Here is a 26427-nt window from a genome sequence, read left to right on the forward strand (position 1 = left end):
AAGCAAAGAGACCCCACCCCACCCCACCCCACAGGGCAGGCACTGGGCACAGATCCCACCTGGCCCGTTCCAGCCCCTCGGTCCTATCCAGCAAAGTTCTCCACTGGCCTGTTCCCATCCATCCTGCCAGGGTACGGGGGTCCCACTGAAGTGGGGGACCGGGCAGGGGAGTATGGGACCAGGCAGGGGAGTGGGGGACTGGGCAGGGGAGAGGGGGAGAGGGGGACAGGGCAGGGGAGTGGGGGCGTGAGCAGGGGAGCAGGGGAGCAGACAGGGGAGCAGAAGACCAGGCAGAGGAGTGGGGACTGGGCAGGGGAGTGGGGGAGTGGCAGGGGAGCAGGGGCCGGGCAGGGGAGAGGCTGCACTGGCCAGCAGCTCTCTGTGCCTAGTACCTCGTGCAACTCCCACAGTGACACCGGGAGTTTGGAATTCTAGCCCCAGAGTCCCGGATGAGGGAGAGGTTACACGGGCCGGGCTGGGGCTCCTGAGCAGGGAGCTGCTGGGTGTGATCTGTTTCCACCAGCAAGGGGGCTGCCAGGGGCGCGATTCCTGTGGAGGGGCTGCGGGGAAGGGGGCTGAGTAGGAGTGCTTCCGCACCCTTTCCTGTTTGTCCACTCGCTGTTCATTATTCTGCTTCCTTCCACAGGATGCCAGGGCTGTGGATGGGCCCGCGATCCCACAGCAACGCCTGGCCAGGACTGCGCAATCGGCGGGAGTGCAGGGGGGTCGCGGTGAGCGTGCCGGATCCCTTGCATTTACCAGAATGCAGGTGCCATAGGGTCAGGGATCTTCTTCCCTGCTGTGTTCTCAAGAGCCTCGAACAGTGCCTGGCACATAGTAGGTGCCCATTTAAGCACTCATGGAATGAATGGAGGAATGAACCAAGGAAGCTTAGCACAGAAACCCCAGACAGCAGCCAGATTACTTGCCTTGAGGCAGCGCAGCAAGTTGGGTCCTCGTCCCTCTGCAGGGGAAGGACACGGTGGCAGCCCTGGCCTGGGAGGAGCCCTGGTGGCTGGACGCTCCAGGGTCATTGGTGACGTTAGCCTCCTTCCCTAGGAAAGCTGCTCGCTTGTAAGACCCCAGGGAGGGGGCCGGAGAAAGCTCTGCTAGGAAACAGGCAGGTTTGGGGTCTGCCAGGGCCGGTCTGGAACATTCTGGACTGGCAGACATTTGGCCTTTCCTGCCTGCCCAACACTGGCCACACGCAGCTGAGTCTGAGGGGGAGATGGGGATGGGCTGAGTGCTCAGGGGTGGCAGGGCCCACGTGCGCGTGGGCGTGGGTGTGCGTGTGCATGTATGTGTACGTGCGTGTGCGTGTGCACGGCACACCGGGCTCACATTCAGCGGTCATTGCCTTTAAACCTGGCATTCTCCTCTCCCGGTGACAACAGTCCTCCTGGGCCAACCCCTCAGGCCAACCGCCTGCCCGTCTGCACAGGACCTTCTTCTAATTCACGTCTGGCATCCGTGCCTGTTGTCAGTGTCTGTGCCGGACGGCACCCCTCCCTGGATGTGGCCGCTGCCCCCCCCCCGCCCCACCGAGGACCCAGGGGGCAGGCTGGTACCCACCTATGCTTGCTGCTGGTCCCAGGGGGCTAAGAGGGAGCCCTGGGCAGCTGGTGTCCTCCTGTCCTCCGGCTCCGCGACCACGTCCGTGCTCTGAGCAGCACGTCCCTCGGCCTGGCGCTTGGTGGCAGAGATGAGAGGCTGGGGGTGCCCCCCCCCACAGGCCTGGTAGCCCATCGGCTGGCCCAGCCGCCCAAGGAGGGAGGCAAGGAGGTGGGTTCGGGATGGATGACTGGCTCTGGGGACAACTCAGGAGTGAGGGAGGCCAGACTGTGCTCCCTCCCTCTGGGACCTCCTGAGCCAGTTGGGGTGTGGGAGGATCAGGAGGGCTGTGAAACCTGGGTCCTCCCAGGAGGGGGGCTGAGGGGCCCCGCGGGCTCGGTGCCCACAATGCCCAGAGCTCCCAGGAGTTAAGCCCAGGCTCTGATGACGCTAGCCAGCCTGGGCCAGGGTGTTGGCGGTGGGGGGGGCGGTCCCAGGAAGCCTGGGGGGCAGTGGAGGCAGGGGGATGTCTGAGAGTCCCATCTGTGCGGTTCCAGGCCCGGCTCCGGCACTTTCTAGCAGCGAGGCCCGGGGACAGGCCTCCGGAGGAAGTCGGCTGGGCGTTCAGCCTTCTTTCGAGTATCTCACAAACACAATTTTGAGCTCACTCCTGCTTTATGACGGAGGTACTGCTAGATCCAAACCCAGGTCCCTAGGCTCCTGGTGACAGGAATTTCTGAAGCGCTCCCTGTACCCTCCCTGAGGGGGAGGATGTGAAGGCCCTTGAGAACAGGCCAAGTAGAATCTTCCGTCTTCCCCTTCGCTCTGCCTGCCCAGGAGGGAGGCGGCCAAGGCCACAGAGGACCTGCAGCTGACACCTCTCAACTGCTTCCATTTAGGGTGGGGGTCAGCAGGTGGCCTGGGGCAGCGGCACCTTCCCCACCCACCCTCTCAAAATGCCCAGCCCAGCCCCAAACAGCCAGTCGGGAAGCGGGGTCACCCACACCTTAAGTGGTGCCCCGTTCTCGGCCAGCTGACGTCCGGGGCTGCTCTCTGGGTGGGGGTCTTGGCTTCCTGGGCCATCCCAGTACCCCATTCTCCCCACCTCCCCAGCCTACAGGGGGTGAGGAGGTGAGGCACAAACGGGAGAAGAAAGGGGCCCCCAGTTTCTTTGCGTTCTTCCGATTGCTGGCCCCGCCATGGGTAGTGTCTCCAAGTCCAGGGCCTGATGGAACCCCGAGCCATCACGTGGGCAGTGACCCGGGTCTGGAACACACAAGCCCCCTCATGCCATCTTCTCCCCAGGTGTCCAGCCCGGAGCTCCCCACAGTGGGCATTACTGGGGGGCAGGTAAGTCGCACCATCTGGTGCCCCCTGGGGCCCTGTGCTCCTCACCCCCACTTTCTGCAGTCCTCTCCCTCTGGAGGATCCCCTTGATCCCCTTCATTACTGCTGCAAACAGGGAAAGAGGCAGGAAAGATGTCTGCTCAGCTGGGAGCACTGGGAGGTGGGCGGAGCCAGGCTCCTTGCTGAGGGAGGCCTGTACATTCTTCCTGTCACCTGAGCCTCACACGACCCTGTCACCCTGGCGACATCCCAGCGTTCAGGCGAGGAAGGGGAGGTTCCAGGGGGCAAAGGAGTTTGTGGGCTGTGCAGCCAGATGGCCAGGGTGTGGCTCCGGCGGCCCTTGGCGGCAGTGGGACGTGAAATCCCGATCACTTGTTCATCCCCGGATCCTCACACTGGGTGACGACGGACATGTACCTCACAGGATTATAGGGAGCAAATCTGTTAACACGTGTCAGGGGGACAAGGGCAGAGCAAATGCTGTTTTAGCGCCAATTACTATGCGAAACTGTCCCCCAATCGCTTTGCATGTGTTCACTGGGTCTTCCTATGTCTTCCTTGGTAGACACACAGCTTCTGTCCTTGCTGCCAATAACCAGCATGAGGTCCAGCCCAGTTGGCTCATTTATGCTTTTTGTCCAGTTACGAAGGGATATCAAAGTCTGTGTGTTTGAAGGTGTCTTGAATTCTAGAGTCCAGCCAGCCACATTCCTCCTAGTAGCTAAGCCAAGAAACCTTGGGAAATGAGAGCCATGTAACTGACAGTTTCCCTTTTCACTTTGACCACCAGGAAGCTCGGAGGCAAAATTGGATATGGTTCAGCTAAACCACCAGATCTCAAAGATGGCAACTGCTTTCATCTTGCATGCCAGCTCAATTTATGGGTAGTCCTGAATTGGGAAGGATTCTGAAGCTGCACTGAGTAATACCGGCTTTGAGCATGGCCTTGGCATCTGGGCTGAGGAAATGAGAATGGCGATCAACTCGTGATGTCTGCCCAAGTACAGCCATGGTGAACAGGTGATGCGCACAGCACGAGTGGGGGCAGCTCAGCCGCACTTATTTCACCCATGCCTATATTCCCTTGTAATTCTGTATTTTCCCTGTCATGTTTTATATTTTATTACGTGCACTTCCCTGTGGCATGAAGCAGGTCCTAAGTAAAACAAACTGGAACGGCTTCCATCAGAGCCCTCGGCCTGCCGTGCACGATAAGAGCTGCAGGGAGAGCCTCTGTTCGCAGCAGAGAATGCCCCCCCCCCCCCGCCCCCGGCTGTCCTCCACACCTTCCACAGGCTTGCAGATCAGGATCAGCCACAGGAAGTCTCTTGCAAGAAATTTATTAGGTTCAGGTCAACAGTTAGACTGTCCCTGACATGTGCCCTCCTGCCTCCTTGCTGAAGACTAGGCTGTCTGGCCTGCCCCCCCCCGCCAGCCTCTATGGGGAGCAGCTATAGCTCTGTCTTTTCAGGGCCTGGGGATCTAAAGCAATGCGATTCAGGAATCCCCTTGGAGGGCTACTAAAAATGCGGATTCTTTGTCTCCAACCCAGGTCTGCTGCATCAGAATCTCCAGGGCCCTGGAATCTGCATTTCCACTAGAGCTCCCCCTGGCCTGGGGCGTGCCTGCCTGAAGCTGCCATTAACCACTTTGGGCTCCCCCAGGCCCCTTGGCTGGGACAGCAGCGCCACCTGGTGGGCCCTTCGGAAACACCTCCCAGCCTTCACCCTGGGGGCCGCTGCCCTTTGGGGGCCCCCTCCCGGTAGCAGTATCGCCATACAGCACACCGGATTGTTACAAATCCTCTTTAATAGTTGTCAAATCTCAAACACGTTTTACAGAGCTACGCACACAGCCACTCCCTTACAAGGCACAGCCTCACCCTCCCATTCTGGGGGTGGGGGGGAGGGCAGAGGTCAGGCCAGCCTAGCTTCTCCTCCCCCCTTCCCTGGACAGCTGGGGGTCCCGATGGGTGAATGCAGGGTCAGCTCTGTGTCACGCCCTGTGCATTAGCCCCTCTGGTTCCCTCAGCAGCCAGGTCCCAGGTCCCACCCCGTGTCTCCCGCCTGGGCTGAGCTGAGCCGCCTGGGTGGGGCTGGGGGAGGGCAGCTGTTCCCAGTGTCACATAAAGCCCACCCTCTCCCACCGCCTTCAACAAAAACGTGGAAACCAAAGACAGAAGCATTACTGTGGAAAAAAAAGTTTACCCACGCAGTGGGCATCCCCTGACAGCCCAGGTGCCTTATCCACCCCCCACCCCCAACCCTCAACTTTTAATACACGTTCCCACCCAACGTATACAGTGCCCAAGGCAGGGACCCAGTCCACCTGCGCAGGACGCAGCGGGGAGGTTTTCTCTGGATTGCTAAGAGAACCCTGGCGGTCAGCGGAGAAGCCACAGGACCCCAGGGCTCAAGTCTGGAGGCAAAAAGGTAGGCAAAAGGGTGCGGGCCCCCAAGAGTGCCCCGCATCCAGCCAGCACGGGCCAGGCCAGGCAAGTGAGGTGGGAGGTGAGCCTGGAGGAGAGGCGGGGGGCCTTGCGGCGTCTCAGTACTTGGGCACCTTGCTGTAGTCTTCGGAATGGACGTGCCGGCACAGGCAGATGGACAGAAGCATCCCCAGGAGCTGGTGGGGGCAGAGGGCAAGTATGAGAGGGGGCAGGGGCTCCGGGGCCCCCCGGCACCTTCTCTCTGTCCTGGTCGGCCAGGATCCCAGGCTGAGAGGGGGACCGAGAGGGCCCACAACATGACGCCAGTGGCAGAGGGGCCCAGAGAGGGGCAGTGGTGAGGCCAGGCCTGCTGCAGGGCCTCTCGAAGCTGATGGGCCTCAGCCTCCAGGGGCCCTCAGCAGGGCAGGGGCACTCGGATACAGAGGGCGAGAGGGGCAGGAGTAAGGGGGGCGTAGGGGATTCAGACCTCAATGACGGCCACGCCCACACAGACGCCTAGGATGATGCCCATGTTCTCCTGCAGCCACACCTGCACCTTCTTCATGCAGCCCTGCGAGGAGAGAACATGGCTGGCTGTGTCACCCATGCCCAGCCACCTCACCCCTCCTTGCCCAGTCACCAGGAGGGCCCACCCCTGCCCCGGAGGGCCTGCAGAGAGGGGCCTATGTATTCCTTGAACAGGCAAATTAATGAATAAGTAGATGCAGGTACAAATGACAAGCAAACAGATGACTCAAAGGTTGGAACAGTGAAGTGAAGGGGGGAAAAGTGGAGGGAGGAGGAAGGAAGGAAGGAATGGTAGGGAAGGGAAGGGAAAGGAAGGGAAGGGAGGAAGAAAGGAAAGAGGGGAGGGAGCGGGGGAAGGAGGGAGGGAGGAAGGAAAGAAGAGGGGCGCTGGGGGAGGGGGCTCAGTCGGTTGAGCATCCAACTTCGGCTCAGGTCAGGATCTCACGGTCCAGGGGTTCGAGCCCCACGTCAGGCTCTGTGCTGCCAGCTCAGAGCCTGGAGCCTGTCTTCGAATTCTGTTTTTCCCTCTCTCTCTCTGCTCCTCCCCCATTCATGCTTTGTCTCTCTCTGTCTCTCAAAAATAAATAAAAGTTTGAACATTTAAGAAAAAGAAAGGGAAAGAAGGGAGGGAGGGAAGGCGGGAGGAAGGGGAGGAAAGAAGGAAGGAGGAAAGGAGGGAGGGAGGAAGGAGGCTTGGCCAGTGGCCTGAGCTCCGGAGCCCACGCCAGCCCCAGCGCCTTCCACACACCTCATGGTACACGGGCCAGAGCTCGGGGTCGTTCCCACTCTGGGTCACGTTGCCACCGGGGGCGTCGCAGAAGCCTGTCTTCACCGGGAAGCTGTGGTCGTCGTCCTTGACCTCGCAGGAGCAGGGGTAGGTGACGCCGGTGCGGTTCATGAGCTCCGCGTTGTCAGTCCAGTTGTAGAAGCTGGCCCATCCGCAGCACCTCACCTGCAGGGAGACCAGCCGGCTGTGCCCTCTGCGGTGGGCCGCCCTCCGCGGAGGCGGGGTCTCCCGGGTCGGAGACGCGGAGACCAGGGCCCCCCACCCCCACCCAGGTCCGGTCGGTAGGAGAATTCAGATTCACTTTGGCTTCTGTGAGCCACGGGGAATTTAAAGGGGCTTTCAGGAGCCACATACCATTAACATTAAAACAGGAGGAAAAATAAACTGGGAGCAATAAAAATATAAAGCAGAACAGGAGGGTCGTTCAAGTTGAAAGAAGTGGACGCATGGGACACACGAGAAGGGTAAACGACACATAGTAAAAGTGTGTGGGGTGTAGAATCAGGCTACTCCTGGGTTCAAATCCCAGCAGCTCAACTTCCTCCTCATCCGCCAGCGACGCAACAAAGGTTCCTAACTGGCAGGGCTGTGAGGAGCGCTACATGGGACAAGGCGGCCACAGTGTCAGCACCGATCCGGAGAGCACAGAAACTGCATTAAGTCCACTGCATTAAGTGGACTCGCATAGATAAGCACGGGCCACCCTGCCTGTCTCTCTATCTCTCTCTGTTTCTCTGTCTCTCTCTCTCTCTGTCCCCCCCCTGCTTCCCTCCTACCTCGGGCTGGTGGTGCCTGAGGAGCCACCCAGCGGCCAGCAGGGGGCGAGCTGAGCACACTCAGGCGCCCTGGGCTCAGGCCAACTGCCCCGCCAGGTTTCCCTTGTCCTGCTCACGTCTTGTAAAGACACTTGGCCGCCTCTGAGGCGCACCCCCAGGCCCTCACACACGCAACAAAGGTAGACAGCTCTCCTTAGCCCTTCTACCCTGACGGCTGCCAGGATCTGTCCCCAGGGACCGTCCGCCCTGTGTCTCAATGCCTGTGCAGGACCAATAATACCTCACCACCAACGTGCCACACGGTGAGTGCTGCATAAGTGCCGCCGGGCAAACAGCCCCATCTCATAGATGAGGAAACTAAGCTCAGAAAGTTCAGAGCTGATATTCCAGCCCCTGAGAGCCTAACTCAGTCTGCTTTCTTAGCCTCAATTCCTAGCAGCATCTGACAGAATGATCTAGAGGCCCTGCCGGCCCCAGGAACCCCCCACCAGTCAGCTATGTCCCACGACAGAGTGCGCACCAGCTCTCCAGGGGCCCGCCCCTCCCCCAGGCTCCTTGAAGGTGGCACATGTGCTGGTCTTGGGACTTCAGCCTCCCCCTACTCTCAGCAACGGTGGGTCGGTCCGAGCATGTGGTGAAAACCTCTTCATGCACACCCAGCCCTCCAGCTGATGCAGGCCCCCCAACCCGGCTCCGTCTGGTCACCAACAAAATCTGTGAGGCCTGGGGGCCAGCACACGTCACCGCCCCCTTTCCACAGCCCAGAAAATGCACCCATGCCATCTGCACAGAGTCCCACCTCCTCTCCCAGTGCCAGACTCAGGGCTCCTTCTGCTGATGTCCCCCCTCCCCCCCGAACCCTCTCCAATGGCGGATCCTCAGTGTCTATGGGCCCCGAGCCCCCACTGTGGTCGGCATCCCTGTGGGAGACAGGAGGAGGCTGCACCCAGACACAGCCGGGACTTGATCACTCAGGTCTGTTTGTGGGCATGGTGAATGGTCACCATCAGGGCAGGCTGGGAACCCAGTGCGCAAGTCACTCGTTCTGTCATTCATTCACTCATTCAGCCTCACTCAGCCATTCATTCAGCCATCTATCTATCCTTCCATCCATTCATCCTGTCTGCCAGGCTATCACCATTCATTCATTCATCCATCTATCCATCCATTCTGTTGCCAGTCTATCATCATTTATTCATTCAGCCATTCATTCATTCATTCGGCCAGCCATCCAGCCATCCAGCCAACCAGTCATTCTGTCTGTCAGTCTATTATTCATCCATCCATCCATCCATCCATCCATCCATCCATCCATCCATCCATCCAGTCTCTCAGACAGTCAGTCAGTCGGTCGGTCTCTCTCACTCTACCTCACAAACAGCGTGATGCTTACACACATACTGCTAACTGCCAGCTGGATCAGGATTTGGATAGCACCTTCCTTTCAGCCCAGAAGGTTCCCACAGGTACTTCTGCTGTCAGTACCCTCCCAGAGGGGCCTCCACTCAGACCTGCATGAGCACATAGCCCCCTCACTCCCAGGAAGGACCCCTGACGCTCCCCAGCCTGGCGTGACATGAGGGCCCTCTTCCTGACCACAGACCAGAGGGCCGCGAGCCACGGGCCCTGAGCGAGGGACTGTGGTGCTGGGGTGCGGGGAGGGGGACTACTCAGAGGCCCCCGTGCCCCCCACAGATACACACGCATATACAGAGTCACGGGCACATTCCAACAGGGACACGGACACACGGACACCCTCCTGAAGCCGGCCCCTCACGCAGCCCCACCCCGGCCACGCCCGCCTCACCTGGGCCTGCACGTAGTCCCAGGCCTCCTGCAGCCGGTCCTCCTGACCGTCCCTGTAGTCCTCAATGAGCTTGGTCACGATGTTGCCCATCTCCTCCTTTAGCTGCAGGGCCGAGAACAAGATCAAGGTCAGATTTCCCGAAACCCGTATGCTACCTTTGGTCACATCTACTTAGACGGCCTCTCTCCTCACCCTCCCCAACTCTAGGGACATGCACTTGTCACTGTCACTTCCAACTACTTTCCTGGGATGTCCAGGGCACCAGGCTCCTGCTGGCCAGCACACTAAGCCCAGAGCCACTCCAGCCCTGTGTCGGCTCAGCAGTCAGTGGCTGCAGGACCCGTTGTAAACGGGACTCTCCGTGTCACTGCTGCAAACCTCACAGTGGTCTCCCATCCCTCTCAGGAAGAGCACCAGCATCCTCTCAGTGGCCCACATGGCCCTCTGTTCTTCCCAAACCTCATTTTCGTGTCCTTCCTGCTTCTGCCTCAATTACAGAGGTCTCCTTGCTGTGTTCCTGCTAGGTGCATTCCTGCCTCAGGCCCTTTGCACTTACTATTCCCACCATCTGTTTTCCCTCTTCTCCCAAATAGTAGCATGGCTCACTCCTCCACCTCCTTCAGGGCTCTGCTGAAATGCCACTTCCTCAGAAAGGTCTTCTTAGACCACCCGATAGAACACAGCCCTTCTCTATCCCCTCTCCCACCCCCTCCCAGGCCCTCCTCAACTGGTAAGGACAGGTATGTTGTGATTTCCTTCATAGTGTTGTCATTCGGTGCTCACTTGTTTACAGAGTTTATTGTTTTTCCCCTCCACTGAGATGTCAGCTCACTGGGAGCAAGGGCCCTTTTCTGCTGAAGCCTGGCCAGTGGGGGTACATAAGTAGTGAATGGGGGTAGAGTCACCATCGTATGCCACACTCCAGGGGGTACTCACACACTCCCTAATCCTCGTGCCTACCCCAGGGCCCCACAAAATCCAGATCCTGACTGTCCCGGTTCCCCTCTGTGCTTGGAAATTCGGGGTCCCCTGGTGATGGAGAAGCACCCGTTTTACCTCAACCCCACCAAGAAAATGGTGATTCGCAGAGGAGGGTGCAGGGGACAGACAGTTCAGCCCCAGGGCCCCTCAGCGGAGTTCTGAAAAAAGGCTCTCACCCACTGGGGCGGCTTTTCAGGAACAAGTCAGCTGTGCAAGGGGAGGCAGATCCAAAACCAGCCTGAGAACCGAGAGCAGAGCCCCAGGCTCCAGGTGGGAGGGGAGCCCCAGGAGCCAGCCCCAGCCTGGCCCTGCCTGGCCTCTCCCATGGACTTTGTGCTGGGGCCTTCCTGGCACATTGGCATGCAGAGGCTGGTCGGGCCTCCCTGTCATCACAGAACCCCAGGGCACGGGGCCAGGGCGCCAAGGGGATGGCCACAAACTTGCCCCTGGGTTCCGGGGAAAGGGGCCTTAGGACATGGGACAGGTACTTCCAGGCTGGGGTTTTCAGGGCCTGGCTCTACGCAGCACTCAGAGAACCCACATCCTCCAGATGCACCCACAGCCCTGGCGCCCCGCCCCTCCCCTCTCTAACCCTGGGACACCAGCCCCCTCCCCAGGAGGGCGATCCGCCCCTCCCCTCACTAAGCCTGGGACATCAGCCCCCTCCCCAGGACACAACTCCTAGCATGGCACTTTGTTTCACTCCCCCAGAGCTTTACGATGTACAGAGCCTTCCTGCTGGTAATCGGCACAGCAATGAAGGTGGCGAGCTCTGATCAAATGCCCAATCTGCACCAGCACCTTGCTAAGCATTTTTAGTGCATTAATTCATTTTAATCCTCAGACCGGGTCCCTCATTTTCAGAAATGCAGAAGTGACCCAGAAAGGGTCAATAACTTGGCAGAGGTCACACAGCAGACATGGGAAGAGCTGGGGTTTGGACCCGGACTTGTGTGAGGCACAGTCTAAGTTGTCACCCATGAAGCTCTACCAGCATTTAAGCCGCAAGGCCGGACCTCGCGGTAGGTCTGAGCCAAGGTAAGCCGGGCCCAGAGGAGCTGGGTGGCGGGCCCCTGTCACAGGGCTGGGGCTGGCTGCCATTCTGCCCTGACCACCTCTGCTCTACCTCCTCCCCCAGTGGGCGGATGAGCCCCCTGAGGCACAGCAAGCAGGGAGGGGCCCAGAGGCATTTGCATGGAGGGCTGCCGCACAGCCCTCCCCCACGACCTTGTCTCTATTTATTCCCCAGCGTGGTTGCCACAGCAGCCCGGACTTCCCTACTGCAGGCCCCCAGAAATGAGACAGGGATGGAAGCTGGGTGGTTTCCACCGAGGCTGGGTGGTTTCCATGGAAACACCACATCCCGAGGCAGCCCAGAATGTAACTGAAGAACCTAGCCAGGGCCACAGGGGCCACGGCTGTGGACCTGGTTCAGCCTGCAGCTGATGCCTTGGGATCCGGATGCCCAGGAGGCCATGCTGGGAGCTCAGGGAGGTCACCTTGGTAACCAGGTAGTTCCTGGGGCAAGAGAGAATGGGCAGCGGCAGTGGGAAGATGCCCTCTCTCACTGCATCCCTTCCTCTGTGATTTCTGTCTGCTCTGCACCGGATTCTCCCTTCTCAAAATGGTACTTCCTTTCCCTAGGGGGTAACCACCCCTCAGTGCGTCCTGGGGGCTGGGGAGCTCTGCCCCTCCCCCCACCGACACGGGCAAGTCCCAGGCTGCTGCTTGGCGCTTTCCACGCCCTGGGCACAGTGAGTGATTCAAGAGCAGGCTTGCTACCAGGGGGACCTTCTCTTCCCACTGATCTGGCGGAAGGAGGGGCTCTGCCGCTGGCGGCCACCTGGCTCCATGGGGACAGCCTGTCTGCGAAGGAGTCAGCGGACCAGAGCAGGAGCAGGGGACGGAGAGGGGCAGCGTCCCGGCTGCAGGCTCTGGAAATCTGGATCCAGCTGGGCCTCCAGCCAGCTTTGGTCACTTTTAGTCCCTGTATGATGTGTGCCCTGAGGAGTCCTGCCCAGGGCCAGCAGCATGACCGGAGCCCCGTGCAAAACGAAAAGGCGGGGCCCCTTGCTTAGCAATGATTAAGAATTTCAACACAGCACCGTCAGCATGTAAACCAAGCATGGTCTCTTTCAGGTGTAGGACCCTGTGTCACTGCTGGGGCCACCCACTTAGGAGGCCAGCCCTCTGGGACTGCCTGATACCACCTTCCCCACTTCCCAGAAGAGAAAACAGGTCAGAGAGTGGGAACACCTCCCGAGGCCACACAGTGAGCAAGCGGCAGAGACAGGACCGCAAGCCTTACATGTGCAGCCCCAGGAGCCTGAGATCTCAGCCTCGGCCAGCGCCCGCCGTCTCCACCTGAGGCCAGACTCCACCATCCTGTGCGGTGACTCCCTGCTACCACAATGCTGTGCTTTTAGTTCACCTTGCAGTAACTTTTAGTTCACCTTGCAGGGACTTTTCACAGAAAGGTGCAATTCTAGGAGACCTTTGAGTCCAGTGCAGCATCTAAATGTAACACTCCTCCCCATACTTGTCCAGGTTCTGCTTAAATGCTCCCTGTGATGGGGAACTCAGTCCTTCACAGAATGGGGACGCTCTTGATACAAGCAATTGGCTTTAAGTGGAGCTCAAATGACTTCTGCCCATTCCTGTGAGTCTCATGCTCCCCCTTCCTCCCAAGTCCCAGATGGGACCATACGGAACAAATCAAATCACTCTCTCCCAGGACAAACCGTTCAGATACTCAGGCCAGACTGTGTCTGCCTTGACCCGCTCCCCTCAGGCTCCTCTGGCCACTCCTGAGGATGGTGTCCATTCAAGTGCCTCTTAGGAACAAGGGGCCCCCCATGCAATGTCATGGACCCACATCTTCCTGTCCTCTCCTAGGGTTCCCACAGGATACACGGCCAAGTGCTTTGACAGAATGCAGATACAGGGGCGCCTGGGTGGCTCAGTTGCTTAAGCATCCAACTTCAGCTCAGATCCTGATCTCATGTTTCGTGAGTTCAAGCCTCACGTTGGGCTCTGTGCTGACTGCTCAGAGCCTGGAGCCTGCTTTGGATGCTGTGTCTCTTTCTGCCCCTCCCCCAATCATGCTGTCTCCCCCCCCTCTCAAAAGTAAACATTAAAAAAATTAAAAAATAAAAAAGAATACAGATGCAGCAGATCTGAGGCGTCCTCTTGGGATCCTGGGAGTAAACGAGGGCCTTTGGCGGTGGTGAGCACAGAGCGGGTAGTGTGTTTACCCCTGGGCACCACCACCTGCGTCTGTCAAGAAAGCCAGCCACAGCTGCACTGCCCCTGAATTCCCCAGGCTCCCGTCATTCCGTGAGGGCGGAGTCTGAGCCTGGCAATGCTCTCCGTGGCCTCGGAACCACATGGGTCCCCAGCACCCGGCAGGTGCTCCGGCATCTCCCTCCCACTCTCTCCGTGATGCACTGCTTGGACGCCTTCTTCCCCTTCCCTGTTGGGAAGGCCCTCCCTCTTTCTGTCCTGGCGCTAGCTGCCCACCCCCAGGGCTGGTAGAAATCCAGGCCAGTGGATCAGGAAGCTTCCAGCACAGTGAGCAGGCATCTCACAGAACCGCATTGTCCTCAAGGAACCTGTCTTTCCACCTGTACATTAGGGCATGTGCGCACTGCACTGGCTCTAGGGAGCTTCCTAGGTAGGAAAGGGGAGAGGATCAGAGTTCTCCTGACCGGCCTCCCTGGGGAGCATACCGCAATGTGGCCCGGTCACTGTCACCACCTCCAAGCCCCAGCTCCCACCCAGCCCACACAAGCCCTCAGCCCCTAGGCCTTCTGCTCAAGCCCCTGGCAGAAGCCACCAAAGCCCCACAGGCCCTCCCCTTGTGCAGGCTGGGGCGCGGGTTGGCAGTATGGCCAGTGCCCAACGTCTGCTGGCACATGGTATGTTCACTTGCTTCCTCCTGACCCTCTCCCCCTCTCCACTGCCTGGAGAGAACATGTCAGAATCCCAGAGTGCCAGAGCTGGGAATGGCCCTAGAACGCGGCTGAGACTCAGAGAAGCTAGGTAAGTTGTCCAGGCCCCCAGAGCAACCGGAGGCAGAGCCCAGCCTAGAATGCAGGGCTGAAGCCCAGACCTGGACTGTGTCCACTACACAGAGGCTGGAGAAATAGAGGAGGAAACAGCGGGAGGAATCTGCGCTCCCAAATCCGGGTCCCCACAGCTCTTGCTAACACTCATGGTAGCACCGAGGCAACAGGCACAGCCCTTTATGGAGCCCTTACTAAGCATTAACGAAGTTGATGATGGTGACAATCACAGTAAACCGTTGCAATGATGCCAGCAAGGGCAGGGCACCACGCTATGCCCTTCCCGTAGGGGACAATCTTAATCTTCAGCACAGGAGCCCTAAGGTGGCTCTTGGGGCCTGTAGGCTCCAGCGGTGAGCAAGGGTCCACTTCTAGAAAGGGACTGGGGTTTGTGCCACACCCCATGGGCTCTCCCATTCATAATTCCCAAGGGACTCCGCAAGGGGGTAAACAGAGGCCATAAATAGCCTTCCTTCTGCTTATGTTTGATTTTACCACCAAATGAGCTGCAAGTGGCATTTTTGTTTTCAAAGTGGTTCTTGGATTTCAGGATTGCGGATAATGGGGAGTGGCCCCGCGCGGTTAGGTTACTGCTAGTTGACCAATGAGACAAGGGAGGCACAGAGAAGTGGGCGGAGTCACTTGCGGGGGCGTGGCCTCGGAGGAAGGATTCCAGCCTAGGCTATCAGGACGCAGAGTTGAGGCCATGGCCCCCATTCTATTTTATCATGTTGCAGTCTGTGCTTACTCCACCCCTGTGAGTGGGGGCCTGGCAGGCTTCCCACAGTTTACAGATGCGGAACGTAGGGCCTGAGAGGCCGCGTGCCTTGCCCCAGGCTCCCAGCCTCCCCTGACGCTCCCCTGGGACCGGTGGCTGCTGGGAACTCATGGCAGGAAGCACCAAAGCCTCCAGGGACACTTTAGAGGGGCGGGCCAGTGGCTCTGTCCTTCCCACCTGCGGGGAGGCCTGGGGAGTGAGGGAAAGGATGCCCCATTGCTTTTAAAAGGCCTCTTCTTTCAGGTTCAAAAAGCACCCCCCCCACCCCCCACACCCCCCCGGTTGGACTTCATCTGCAGTAATAAACAGCATCAAGGGCATGTTTAGTCTTCCACCGGGATTTACAATGTGCTGGGAAAGAAAAAATAAATCATGCATTCCAACTCGGGCGATCACGTGGTGCCAGAACTTCCCCGGCAGAGTCAGGAAACACCCCTCTGCCTTCAAGGAGAAGAGGGGGTCCAAGCTGAGACGGGCTGGGACCAGACGTGTGGAGCCTGAGGGCGTTGGGGTGCAGGAAGCAGGAGGCAGAGGAGGCAACGGCGGGGTGGGACCGTCTGGACTGGAGTCAGGAGTCTGATTCTCCACCCGGGCCTCGCGCTGGGGCTGCTGGATGCTGAGGCATAGGTCCCTGATCCTCCGCCAGGCAGAGGTGACACGGACAGCCTGCGTCGGGGGAGGCCTGGGCCTCGGGTCAGAGGGGTCGGGATGGAATTCTCCACTCTGAGGCATCTGAGCTCTGTGGGGCTGTGGCCAAAAGGCATTTTGCTCTTCTCGGCCTCAGTTTCTTAAACTGGAAAATGCTTGTAACACTGAAATGCATGCCAAGCTCCTGGCGTGGGCTTGCCATCCAATAGACAGGTGCCATCTTTGTTAATGTAAGATGGGGAAACACAGAGGGTGAGAAGGTGACCGCTCAAAACCCCTGTGGAGTCGATCAGCTTCTGAATCATAGGAACCAGCTCACCGGGGCCCAGTTTCTCTTCACCCTGATTATAACGAATCACTGGCTGGGTCTCAGAGAAGCCCTGGGTGCCACATAGGGCAAAAACGAAGACCAGATCTCACGAGCTTTTCACTGGAAAAGGGTTTCCCTCCCTTAAACACTGCCTTCATGTCTGATCACCAAGCGAGCTTTCTTTCATCTACTGAAACCACTGATTTCCCCTTTTGCCTTGGCTGCCAGGAAGTTCAGCATTCAAGTTAACCCTCAAATACCATGGACTGAGATCGTCCCCTGGCTTCAGGGGCACCTGGTTTTCCTCTTCTAGTCTCTTTTTTTGACCCCGTGCCTGGGTTGGAACTCAGTTCGAATTCTCCTGAGAAACAGGCTGAGTATGATGTATGAATACGTAAGGCAGACGCAAGTAGGGACCACTGCAAAGCAAATTTCACTAGTGTGAACCCAGAAAGTGAGCTAGCTGGGTTCAAATCCTGGCTTTGCGGCTTACTAGCTCTGTGACCTTAGGTCACAGTGTTTAATTTCTGTGCCTCAACTTCCCCATCTGAAGATGAGGGCCTCATACCCACTTTCTCGAGGCCCGTCGTGGGGAAAGCCTACGTGACTGTGGTGTGCGTGCAGCAGCAAGTGCCGGCTTGTTCTAGGCTCTGTTAGTGTAACTTGTTCCTGGTGGTTTCTTGCTTTCTCACTTTCCTTCTGAGAGAGATCCGAGGCGACTTGACCTCCAAGTGGGAACCTGTGGGGCTTGCTAGCCACTAGCGCTGCCTCCCCCATCGGTGGACAAGAACTGTAGCGCTGGAGGAAGGCAGGGCCCCCAGGGTCAGCTGGGTCACAGGCCACAGGCCGTGGGTCTGGGGTGGGCTCTGCACGAGAGTCCGGGAGTCCCTGCCCCCCGCCGGGCCCGGCCACCAGCTGGCTGGGTGCCCTCGCCCCATGCCTGTAGGATGCGGATTCTCTCACATGGCGAGGGCCTGTGAGAGAGTGGAAGCCAAGTGGCCGGCCCCGCACTCGGTGTGTGGTTTGTGCTGACCCAACTGCATGGTGCTGGCCGTTCTAGATACTCTCATGATGTTCCGGCTCTCTGCCTCCCAACACCTGCCTCCCCGTCTGTCAGCGAAACACGGTGCAGAGCTGCTACAGAACGAGACCATGGGTGTGACGCTTCTAGAACATACCATGTGCACACAGTAGGTGCTCACAGTTGACCGGCCCACCCAACAGCTATTCCCGGCTCTCTTCTCCTTTGCACCTGTGTCTTTTAGAGTCCCCTTAAAGCCAGGGGCGTCTTTGTGACCGGGTCTAGGGAAGCCTGTGGGAGGACTTACTTTGCCTTTGTCCCTTTCCCTGTCTTCTGGCCACAGCAACACAGATGCTGTGCCTGGTGCTGTGGCAGCCGTCTTGTGACGATGAGGTAAGGGGGGGGTGTGATGTAGGGAGTGGCATGATCGGAATTCTGAAATGGTCTCTGAGATTCCAACCCCGGTTTCTGGTTATGCCAACGGCAAACATCTTTAGAGTTTAAGCCGCAGTAAGCCTGATTTTCTACTCCTTAAAGCTGAGTGCCTTCCCTGTGACACAGATGTTTTTAGCGACAGTCCCCTCCCTGGGCCCCATCTATGGATCAGGACCTGCTGAGGGGCCTGACTAACCACCAGGACAACCATGCCTAGCGCCCTGCAGGATTTTACTAAAGTGACCCGCTGCATCCTTGCCAGAGCCTTGGGAGTTGAATGTATGACTGTCCCCGGTGTGCGGAAGGTGACCTGGGCACAGAGGCCAGCGGCTTGCCTCCCCCCACAGCTGCCATGTGCAGGGGACAGCTACTACTTTCAGTCCATGCAGTGACTCTGCCCAAGACGCTGCCCGCCTCCCAGCCCACCAGATCCCAGGGACCCTGAGAGGTCACCAGCACCTCCTGGCCTTGTCTGTGACACCTGAGAGGCCCTTGTCTCTCCCCCACCCCAGGGCCAGCCCTCCCATAGTGCCAGCCCAGCTCCATGGAGCGTGCCTACCTTGCCCATGTTGAAGTAGAAGACGGTTCCGGCTGCCACCTGAACGATGAGGATCAGGAGGAGGAAGGCAAAGTACTGGGGACACAGAGCAGTATGGAGTCAGCCAGTCAGCCAGGCATCCCTCCCCCCTGCGCCCCTCCCCCACCTCGGCGGGCCAGCCGCACTCACCAGCCCCAGCAGGCAGCGGACCTCCTTGATGGCACCGATGCAGCCCAGGAAGCCCATGAACATGGTGACAGCCCCCACGCCGATGAAGACGGAGGCCCCCACCTTGAGCGAGCTGGAGGAGGTCTCTATGGATGGAAGGGGACACTCAGTGCAGCCTGGCTGCCTCACCCTCACCAAGCACAACATCAGGAACAAAGCCCAAGGTCTAGGACACTCCTAACTGCCCCCTCCTTGGGGTCAGCCCCCACCCAAGGAGCCTGCTCCCTCCTGGCTTTGGGAGCCGCCTTCCTTGGATGTCCCCCACACCCACACCCACCCCAGCCCGGCTTTGATTCTCTCCTCGGCCCTTAAGATTGCAAAGACTATGGTTTACTGCTGTACCTGCTCCCTGCCTCCTGCCTCCACGAAGGGTGAGCTGGATGAGGGCAGGAACTTGGGACCCTGCTGAACCCCCCGCCCCCCCCCCGAACAGCATCTAGGTACCTGAATGAACATCTGCAGAATTAATGGGCCGCGCACGGCAGGTTCTGCTGGGCCTTATCCTGTAATCATAATCCCCAGCCTCTCCGCCCACCCCCAGGGCCTGCAGGGCGCACACCCACCACCCCAGCTCTGACTCTGGCCCTACCGGTGGGCTCGAGCGCGGCCACTTGAGCCGCTCAGCGAGGCGCAGGGCAAGCGTCACGCTGGGAGGTGGAAAGGCACACGCTGGTCGCACACTCTTTCCCCTGGTGCAGGGACACACATGCTGACACAGGTGTGGTGCACATTCATGCTCTTGGCCAACAAATCTACCAGGTGCCCACCGCGTCCCAGACACAGAGCTGGGCTTCCGGGGCTGCGGAAGTCAGACTGCGGAGGTCCCGACACCTGGCCTTCTGGGGGCTGGGGCGGGGACCAGACACAAACAGCGCACACCTCTGGCTGAGGGGCGGGCCATGCAGCCACAGAGGCAGGCTCGGCTGGGGAACCTGGGGGCGGGGGTGGGGCGGGGTTGGCTGGTCTGAGCAGGTGCCATGTGCACTGACACCAGGATGGAGAAGCGGCCTAGTGAAGACCTGAGGGGAAGGCATCCCGGGCCCTGGGAACTGCCAAGAGGTGAACCTGATGTACTTGAAGCAGGCGAGACAGGAGGGGCGGGTGTGAGTCTGACAGGTGCATGCACGAGGCGTAGTGAGGGGCCCGATGGAGAGAGCCCCTCTTCAGGGCCTCGGGTGGACAGTTCGCCCCACTGGGTGGAGGTTGGGTCCATCCAGGCACGTGACCAGCACCCCCCAAGGAGCCCAGCACCTCCCTCAGGCAAACAGGGCACAGCTCCTGCCCACCTCCAGCCTGCTGGCTTGGGGTGAGCCCTCCCCAGAGGCCAGCACATGCCTCCCCACTGCAGGGGGTGCAGACCCCTCCCACAACAGCCCCTGTGCACAGCCCCTGCGCTGTAGGGGAGACAGTGGAGACAGGATGTTTCCAGAAACCCAGTGGGCAGCCTGGAGTGCATTAGTGCCTCAGGGAACCTCTCAGGGATGCAGATTCCTGGGTCCTTCACAACTCTCAGGACTTCCCTGTGGGGCCACCTGGCATCTGGGATTTTAATGTGCTCTCCTAATGACTCAGCCCTGGCCAGGGCTGACACGGTGACCGTCAGCAGGGAGAACCCTGGCTGGCTCTCTGGGGGACCTCAGAGGAGCTGAGACTCCACCCCCACCCCCAAGCCACTGAGGGGGTAGCAGTGCCCTTAAGAAATCACTACAAAGCTGAAGTGTGGGTGGGTGCGAGGGCCTGATTCAGTTCCACTTCCTGCTCACAGAGTGTTCTGGAGCTCCGGAAAGGCCCTGGACAGCCCACCCCATCCTCGGGGTGCCAGGGCAGGGCTGTCTCCACCCAGCTTCTCACAGGAGCCCCCAGGCAGGCGGGCAGTGACCCTGCTGTGGGGGTGTAGGGGGGTCCTGACACTGAACCCCTGTTTTCATTCCAGCAATCAGCACAGGCGGAGGGAGGCTGTCCAGCATCACGATTTCTAAGCTTCCTGGGCTTGGGCTCCTCCCAGGGCCTCCTCCCAGAATGCACTGTGTGCCAGCCAGAACAAGGCCCTTTATCCGAATCATCTGCTTCATTTCCACAACAGCCTGACAGGGGTAGATTTACATCCTGACTTGTCCCTGAGAGCCTGGAAGCCCAGCGAGGCTAAGAGGCCATCCAGGTGCCCTGCGTTGAGATCCCCAACTTGGGCTCTCCCCCAGGAGGCCAGCCCAGATGTGGGGCCTCGGTTTCTCCGAACAGTCAGTGGACACCAGTCCCTGACCTCACTCAGGGTCTCAGGCTGGCCCTGGTCTTAGCAACCGGATATAGGAAGGGGACAAGTGGACATTCTGGGGTGGCCCTCCACGGTCACAGCAGAAATATCTTGGTCTCACCGGGCCTGGCAGGTACCAGTGAGGAAGGAAGTGGCCCAGACTGAAAGGAACTGATGTTCGAATCCCAGCTCTGGGCAAGTCAACCTCTGGCCTCTGTTTCTTGCTCTGTAAAATGGGATGAAATCCTATTTCTTAAAGATGTTATTATTATGAACTTAATCGCTTATGTAGGGTTTACTGTTCACTGGGAGCTGTTCTAAATGTCTTTTATCAGGGTGCTTGGGTGGCTCATCGGTTAAGCATCCGACTTCAGCTCAGGTCATGATCTCATGGTTCGTGGGTTTGAGCCCCGCATGGGGTTCTGTGCTGAGCACTCAGAACTTGGAGCCTGTCTTCAATCTGTGTCTCCCTCTCTCTTTGCCCCTCCCCCCACTTATGCTCTGTCTCAAAAATAAATAAAACTATTAAAAAATATTTTCTAAATGCTTTTTGTGCATTGACTCATTTCATTTCTCACAATAACCTTGAAGCATATTCTATTATCCCCATTTTCCAGATACAGAGGCACAGAGATGGGAGGTAACATGCCCAGGGTCACCCAGCTCGCAAGCAGGCAGCAGAGACAGGATTCGAACCGCGGCAGCCCAGCTCCTGAGTCTGTGCCCGTAACCCCTGCACTTACTTCCTCTCAAGGCGTGAATGTGTGGAGCCCTGCTGTACCGGGGCTCGGGGTCCGGGAGCTCAGGACCTGTGCCGCCTGGTTCCTATCCCTAGCTGTGTGTCCTCGGGCAGCTCACTGACCCTTCCTGGGCCTCGGTTTCCTCCACTGTAAAATGCAACGCCTCGCCCCTCGGACTCCTGGTTAAGTAAGGGAAAGGCTGCACGCAGAGGGGACACAGGCCACGAGCCCTGGGTCCCAGGTGGACCCTCACGTCATGTGTGTCCTTAACAAGGCTTTGTCCTCTGGTAGGTCAGTGTTTTTGAATCTTGGCAGGGGCAACACGGGGGGAGCTTTTTAAAAACCATAGTGCCCCAGGCCCCCAGCCACACATCAGCGGAGCCAGATTCCTTGGGGTGTTTGTGAAAACATTCCAGGGGCACCTAGGGGACCTCTAAATTCTGGCAGCTCCAGAGTCTGAGGGCTGATCTGGGAGGAGGTTGGAAGAGGTTCCCAGGGCCTAGGGCCCAGGCAAGGGGAAGAGGGCAGGGGTGCAGTGGGCAAGCTGGACCTTCAGACTCTGCCCCAAGGCCAGTACCTGCTGGGTGTAGGCCACCGCCAGGAAGTGGGGAGCCCGGACCTCAGAAGGGCCCTGTAGGGCAGGCGTGGGGAGCTTGGGCACCCCGCTAGGCCGGGAACTGCAGGGCCCCTCCTCCCCTGAAGGTGAGTAGTCTTCAGCCCCCCAGAAGGAGGTGGGACTAACAGCCTCAGGCCACATCGGATGGGGCTGTGGGGTGGATCACCCTCGCTTCCTTCCAGGGTTGAGGGGAGGCCCAGCCCCCTGGGGCCACAGAGACAGGTGTGGCCTCCCCATCACCCATCCTTGCCTGGTTAGGCTTTATTCAAATCAAGCAGCTGCTGTGGGCCTGAGTCCCAACCTGCAGCCTCAGCAGCAGCTGGCAGGGAAGCGAGCCAAGGGCGCACTCACTGCTGGGAGTGGCATCACCGTGCTGCTTGGGGCCCTCAGCGGCACCTCCCTTCCACCTCAGGGCACCCATGAGATTGGTGCTGCAAGCCTGGCGGGCTTCCTGGAGGAGGCTGTGAGATGAGCTCTGCAAGGGCTCTTGTGAGCTGTGCAAGAGTGCCTTGGGCTTCTCTCCTCCTGCTTCCAAAGTGAGAAAAGGGGCTTCTATGCTGTGGTTCCCCCTACCATGGGCGGCACTTGGGGACATCCCTCCTCGGAGCCAGCTGTCTTCATTTGTGAGGCAGGAATAGAAGAGTCCCCCCCTCCCGGGCCTGTTGTGGGACTGAGGCGGTTTTCATGTGTAAAACACTTGGCCCCGTGCCTGGCACTTGAGAAGTGTGAACAGCGCCTGCCATGCCCCGTGGCTTCCTCCACGGCCCACAGGCCCCACGAGTCTAGCTGGCACCAGGCACACAGGAGGCACGTCCCCAACCCCTGACACTCCGTCTTTCCCACATCTCCCTGAGCTGACTGGGGAGGGGCCATTGGCCACATTTTGCTGAGCCGGCAAATGGAGGGGCGAAGAATGTAATACGCTTTCTCAAGGTCAGGGCTGAGGGAAGGGCCGGGATGGGAGAGCGAGCCTCCCTCACCCCCCCCCCACAGTGTTCTCCAGACAACGGCAGCTTTGTCTGAGGAGGGAGAGAAAATTCCTCCCGAAAACCCCTGCAGAGGGGGCCTGGGTGGGGTGGTCAGTGCAGGACCCGGGCCAGGCCCTGAGGGCAGCTGCAAGAGGGACCCGCTTTGAAGCTCAAGTACTTGTGCAGCAGCCCTGCCTGCTGCCCTGGGCTTGGACGGGCAGGGGGTTTGAGGGGTCCTTACGCAGCACAGAGATGAAACTGCTCCTGTCGGCCAGGATCCACACTCCGAAACCCAGGATCACGGCGCCCAGGATCTGGGAAGAGAGAGTGCAGTCAGTGGGGGTCTCAGAGGGCCCCATGGGCAGCCCCTGTGGCCAGGCCAGGACACCCAGGGGGGAAGCCACCCCCATCCTCGCCTTAGCCCAGGGATGCCAGGTGGGCCTCAGGCCCCACACTCCAAGTCCTGGCACACCCCAGCCATCCAGACAGCAGGGGCTGCCTCCCATCCTCCCCACCCCATGCCCATGGGTGATCAAACCAAGCCCATCAGCTTTGAGGGTGCAGCCTCCCCCCAGAAGTACCCTCCTGGCTCTTCCCCAGGACCACGCCCCTCCACCCTAGCCCACCTCAGGGGGAGGGACCCTCCCACAGGAGCTCTGGGGAAAACCCTGCTCGGATGTGAACATCACAGCCTTCTTGCCCCTCAGAGCTCCGCTTCCCCAGGAGCTCTCCTGACCCCACTAGGCAGCCCAAGACCCTTCTTATGAGCCATTCCTGCTGGCTCTTTTCTTTTTTCAATGTTTGTTTATTTATTTTGAGAGGCAGAAGGTGTATCTACACACAGGAGTCGGGGAGGGGCAGAGAGCGAGAGGGAGAAAGAGCATCTCAAGCAGGATCTACAGTCAGCCAACTCGATGCTGGATGCCAGAGGCTGGATCCCAGGAACCATGAGCCTGAGATCATGACCTGAGCGAAATCACAAGACGGAAGCTCAAGCCACCGGACTGGGCCACCCAGGCACCCCTCCCACTGGGTTTACTGTGCTGTGTGTGTCCTGACCCGGATAGACTGTGAGCTCCCTGAGGGCAGGGCTGGGCTGGATGCCCAGGGTGTCTATGGCACCGGGTGCAGAGTGCTGGGAAACCAGTGAGGTCATGAACCCGCTGCCAAGGCAGGAACAGAAAGGCAAACATGGGGCGGGTGGCTGGCACAGGCCCAGGGCTTCCCTGCCTCACACCAGGGTGGCCCCCAACCTAGGTCAAGGTGAAAGCACAGGTCCCCTGTGGGAGCAGAGGACGCTGCGTCACCCCCACAATGCCGGCCTTCACTCGGGGTCTGGCCTGAGCCCACCGGAGGGTCCCAGCATGTCATCACCCGTCTCCACCATGGCCCTGGGCCCCCAGCTCAGCCATCAGGCCCTAAGACACAAGGTCAGCAGCAGCTGCCGGGCCCTCCACGTGGGGTGCGCACCCCAGCCAGAGGGGCTCGGGCAGCCTTGCTGTGCGGTCATTAAAGCCAGAGCCAGGACCACCGCAAGGCACACAGGGTGCTTGTCTTGGGCATGAAAACTAAGAGGACACACACACACACACACACACACACACACACACACACAAAGATCCCCATAACCAAAGATAAATAAGAATTTACAGCAGTTACTTTTAAAAACCAAAATTAATGTTAAGGATCTATGATGAACGAAATGTCAAACTTTTAAATAAAGTCAGGATCGGTATCAGTGATTGTTTTTTTCCTTCTGAAAAGAGCGGAGCCCCACGGCGGGGCTGTGAGTACCCCAAGTGGGGACCTTACTCACCTTCACCCAGACTCCACCAGTCTCTAAGGACAATAGCAGCTGGTGGCAACCCTACACTTGTCCCCCACTGTCTCCCAGTAGGTCATGGGTCCCCTCCTCCTTCCTTGCCCCATTCTCGTCCTCATTGTACAGATGGGGAAACCGAGGCCCTGACTTGCCAAAGGCCGCCCATCCCACCCATCAGAGGCTCAAAGCCAGGTCTGTTACTCTAGGCCAGATGGTGGCACCGCAGCAGGGCTACCCGGGGTCTGTCCTGGGTCTTCACCTGGAAAGCCAGTCTCTGGGGACAGTGAGGCTACCGAGACCCTGGTACAGAGCCCCGGAGTTTGGCTCCCAAAGGCTCCTGAGGCCCCGCCCCCCACCCTGCCCCTCACCGCACAGCAGCCCATGGCCAGGCGTCAGGCCCTGGGTCTGCTCCTATGCACTGACCCATGTGGCACACCCGACCTGCTCACTTCCTGCACTTGCAGGGCAGGGCAGAAAATTCCCTCTGGACAAACATAATCCCAGGTAGATCAAAATCCAGGGCTGCCCAGATAACCTCCTCGGCTCGCCTCAAAATACCCGAAAAGGAAGTCCCCAGCACTAATCCATTCAGCCCCGTGTGGGTCTGATGTCCAAAGACTGACATCTGTGTGGCTGGACCAGCCACCAGGCTGTGAGTCACAGTCCCAGGAATGGCCCCAGCCAGCCAGCCAACCAGAATGGGGGAGGCCCCCCACCCCCCAGCCCTGCCAGAAACTCCCGTCGGGGCTCAGCCAGGAGCCAGGACCCTTATACCAGGCGGCCTCCCCCAACGACAGTAGGGCACCAGCAAGCAGCTCCTGGGTTTGGATGAACCTAAGAAAAGCTGACTGGAAGATTTTCTGGGAAGTTTGGGGCCAGGACAGAGTGCAGGCAAGGGTGTCCACGTGTCCATGTATGCATATGCGGACATTCACAGCAGCCAGAGCGCCTTTCCCAAACCACAAGTCTGATCATGTAACCACTTCCCACCAAGCATAAAACAGACCAGAACCCTTCCCAAAAGGCCTGCATGGCCCACACTCCAGAGAGCCCCACTCTGCCCCCATCTATGTTGGACTTAGGCAGAGCCCCAACTCCTCTCTCCCCCACAAGCACATAACTCTGGGGAGCTGTAGCTGGCCGTCCCGACAAGGTCAAGTGCCCTGGGACCTGCTCTCCTAGGGGCCGTGCCCTCCATGCCCAGCACCTAGCACAACCCATCTCCTTATCCATTTGAATAACTGCTTGATTGGAGCCTCCCACCCCCACCAAGAATATAATGCAGAAATCCTGGCTCTTCTGCTGCTGAGTGACAGGGTCTCAAAATGCACAGGTGCCCAGGACGCACCTGATGATGAGGGAGGAAGGAATGAGCAAAACACATACCCTATCCCTGTAAGTCTCTCCTTTCCCCTCGCCCTCCTGATAAAAGCCCCCCTTCTCTCCCTGTCCATGCCCTCTCACATCCCGATTGGCCCTCCCAGATCCCAGGAGGGATCCAGGAGTTCACACCTGACTCCTGCCAGCCCCCAAAACCCTGGCCGGAGATGAGCTTTTCCAGTCTCTGGCTCCACGGCACAGGCTAGGAGCGGGACGGGAAGGGGCCCCTTGGCCAAAACCATCAAGCCTGTTTCCTTTCCCCACGAAGTCTCTGCCCCCTCCCTCCCACTGCACAGGGTCAGACAGGCCATTGGTGCCCCCGGAATCCAGGCCCCCAGACTCCCTAGGCTGTAGCTCAGACCCCTCTCTTTAGTCCCTAGAGTCCCCAGGGGTAGAACCATAGCAGCCCGTCCCCCTGCCCCC

General features: G+C 59.1%; 1 protein-coding gene across 4 annotated transcripts in view; it reads right to left on the reverse strand.

Annotated features, from left to right (window-relative positions):
- Positions 1-4689: 4689 nt before the first annotated feature.
- The window catches only part of CD82 (CD82 molecule), a 47047-nt gene continuing 25309 nt past the window's right edge, over positions 4690-26427 (reverse strand). For all 4 annotated transcript variants that reach the window (XM_029956360.1, XM_029956358.1, XM_029956357.1 and 1 more), the window contains 7 exons: positions 23044-23116; positions 18189-18313; positions 18021-18095; positions 9225-9326; positions 6603-6806; positions 5814-5897; positions 4690-5523 (listed from right to left, as the gene is read on the reverse strand). In XM_029956360.1, coding sequence (XP_029812220.1) covers positions 5446-5523; positions 5814-5897; positions 6603-6806; positions 9225-9326; positions 18021-18095; positions 18189-18313; positions 23044-23116 — 741 coding nt within the window. In that variant the 3' untranslated portion in view covers positions 4690-5445. The remainder of the gene's footprint in view (positions 5524-5813; positions 5898-6602; positions 6807-9224; positions 9327-18020; positions 18096-18188; positions 18314-23043; positions 23117-26427) is intronic.

Source organism: Suricata suricatta, chromosome 11, assembly GCF_006229205.1.
Source record: "Suricata suricatta isolate VVHF042 chromosome 11, meerkat_22Aug2017_6uvM2_HiC, whole genome shotgun sequence".
In the NCBI taxonomy this organism is placed as follows: domain Eukaryota; kingdom Metazoa; phylum Chordata; class Mammalia; order Carnivora; family Herpestidae; genus Suricata; species Suricata suricatta.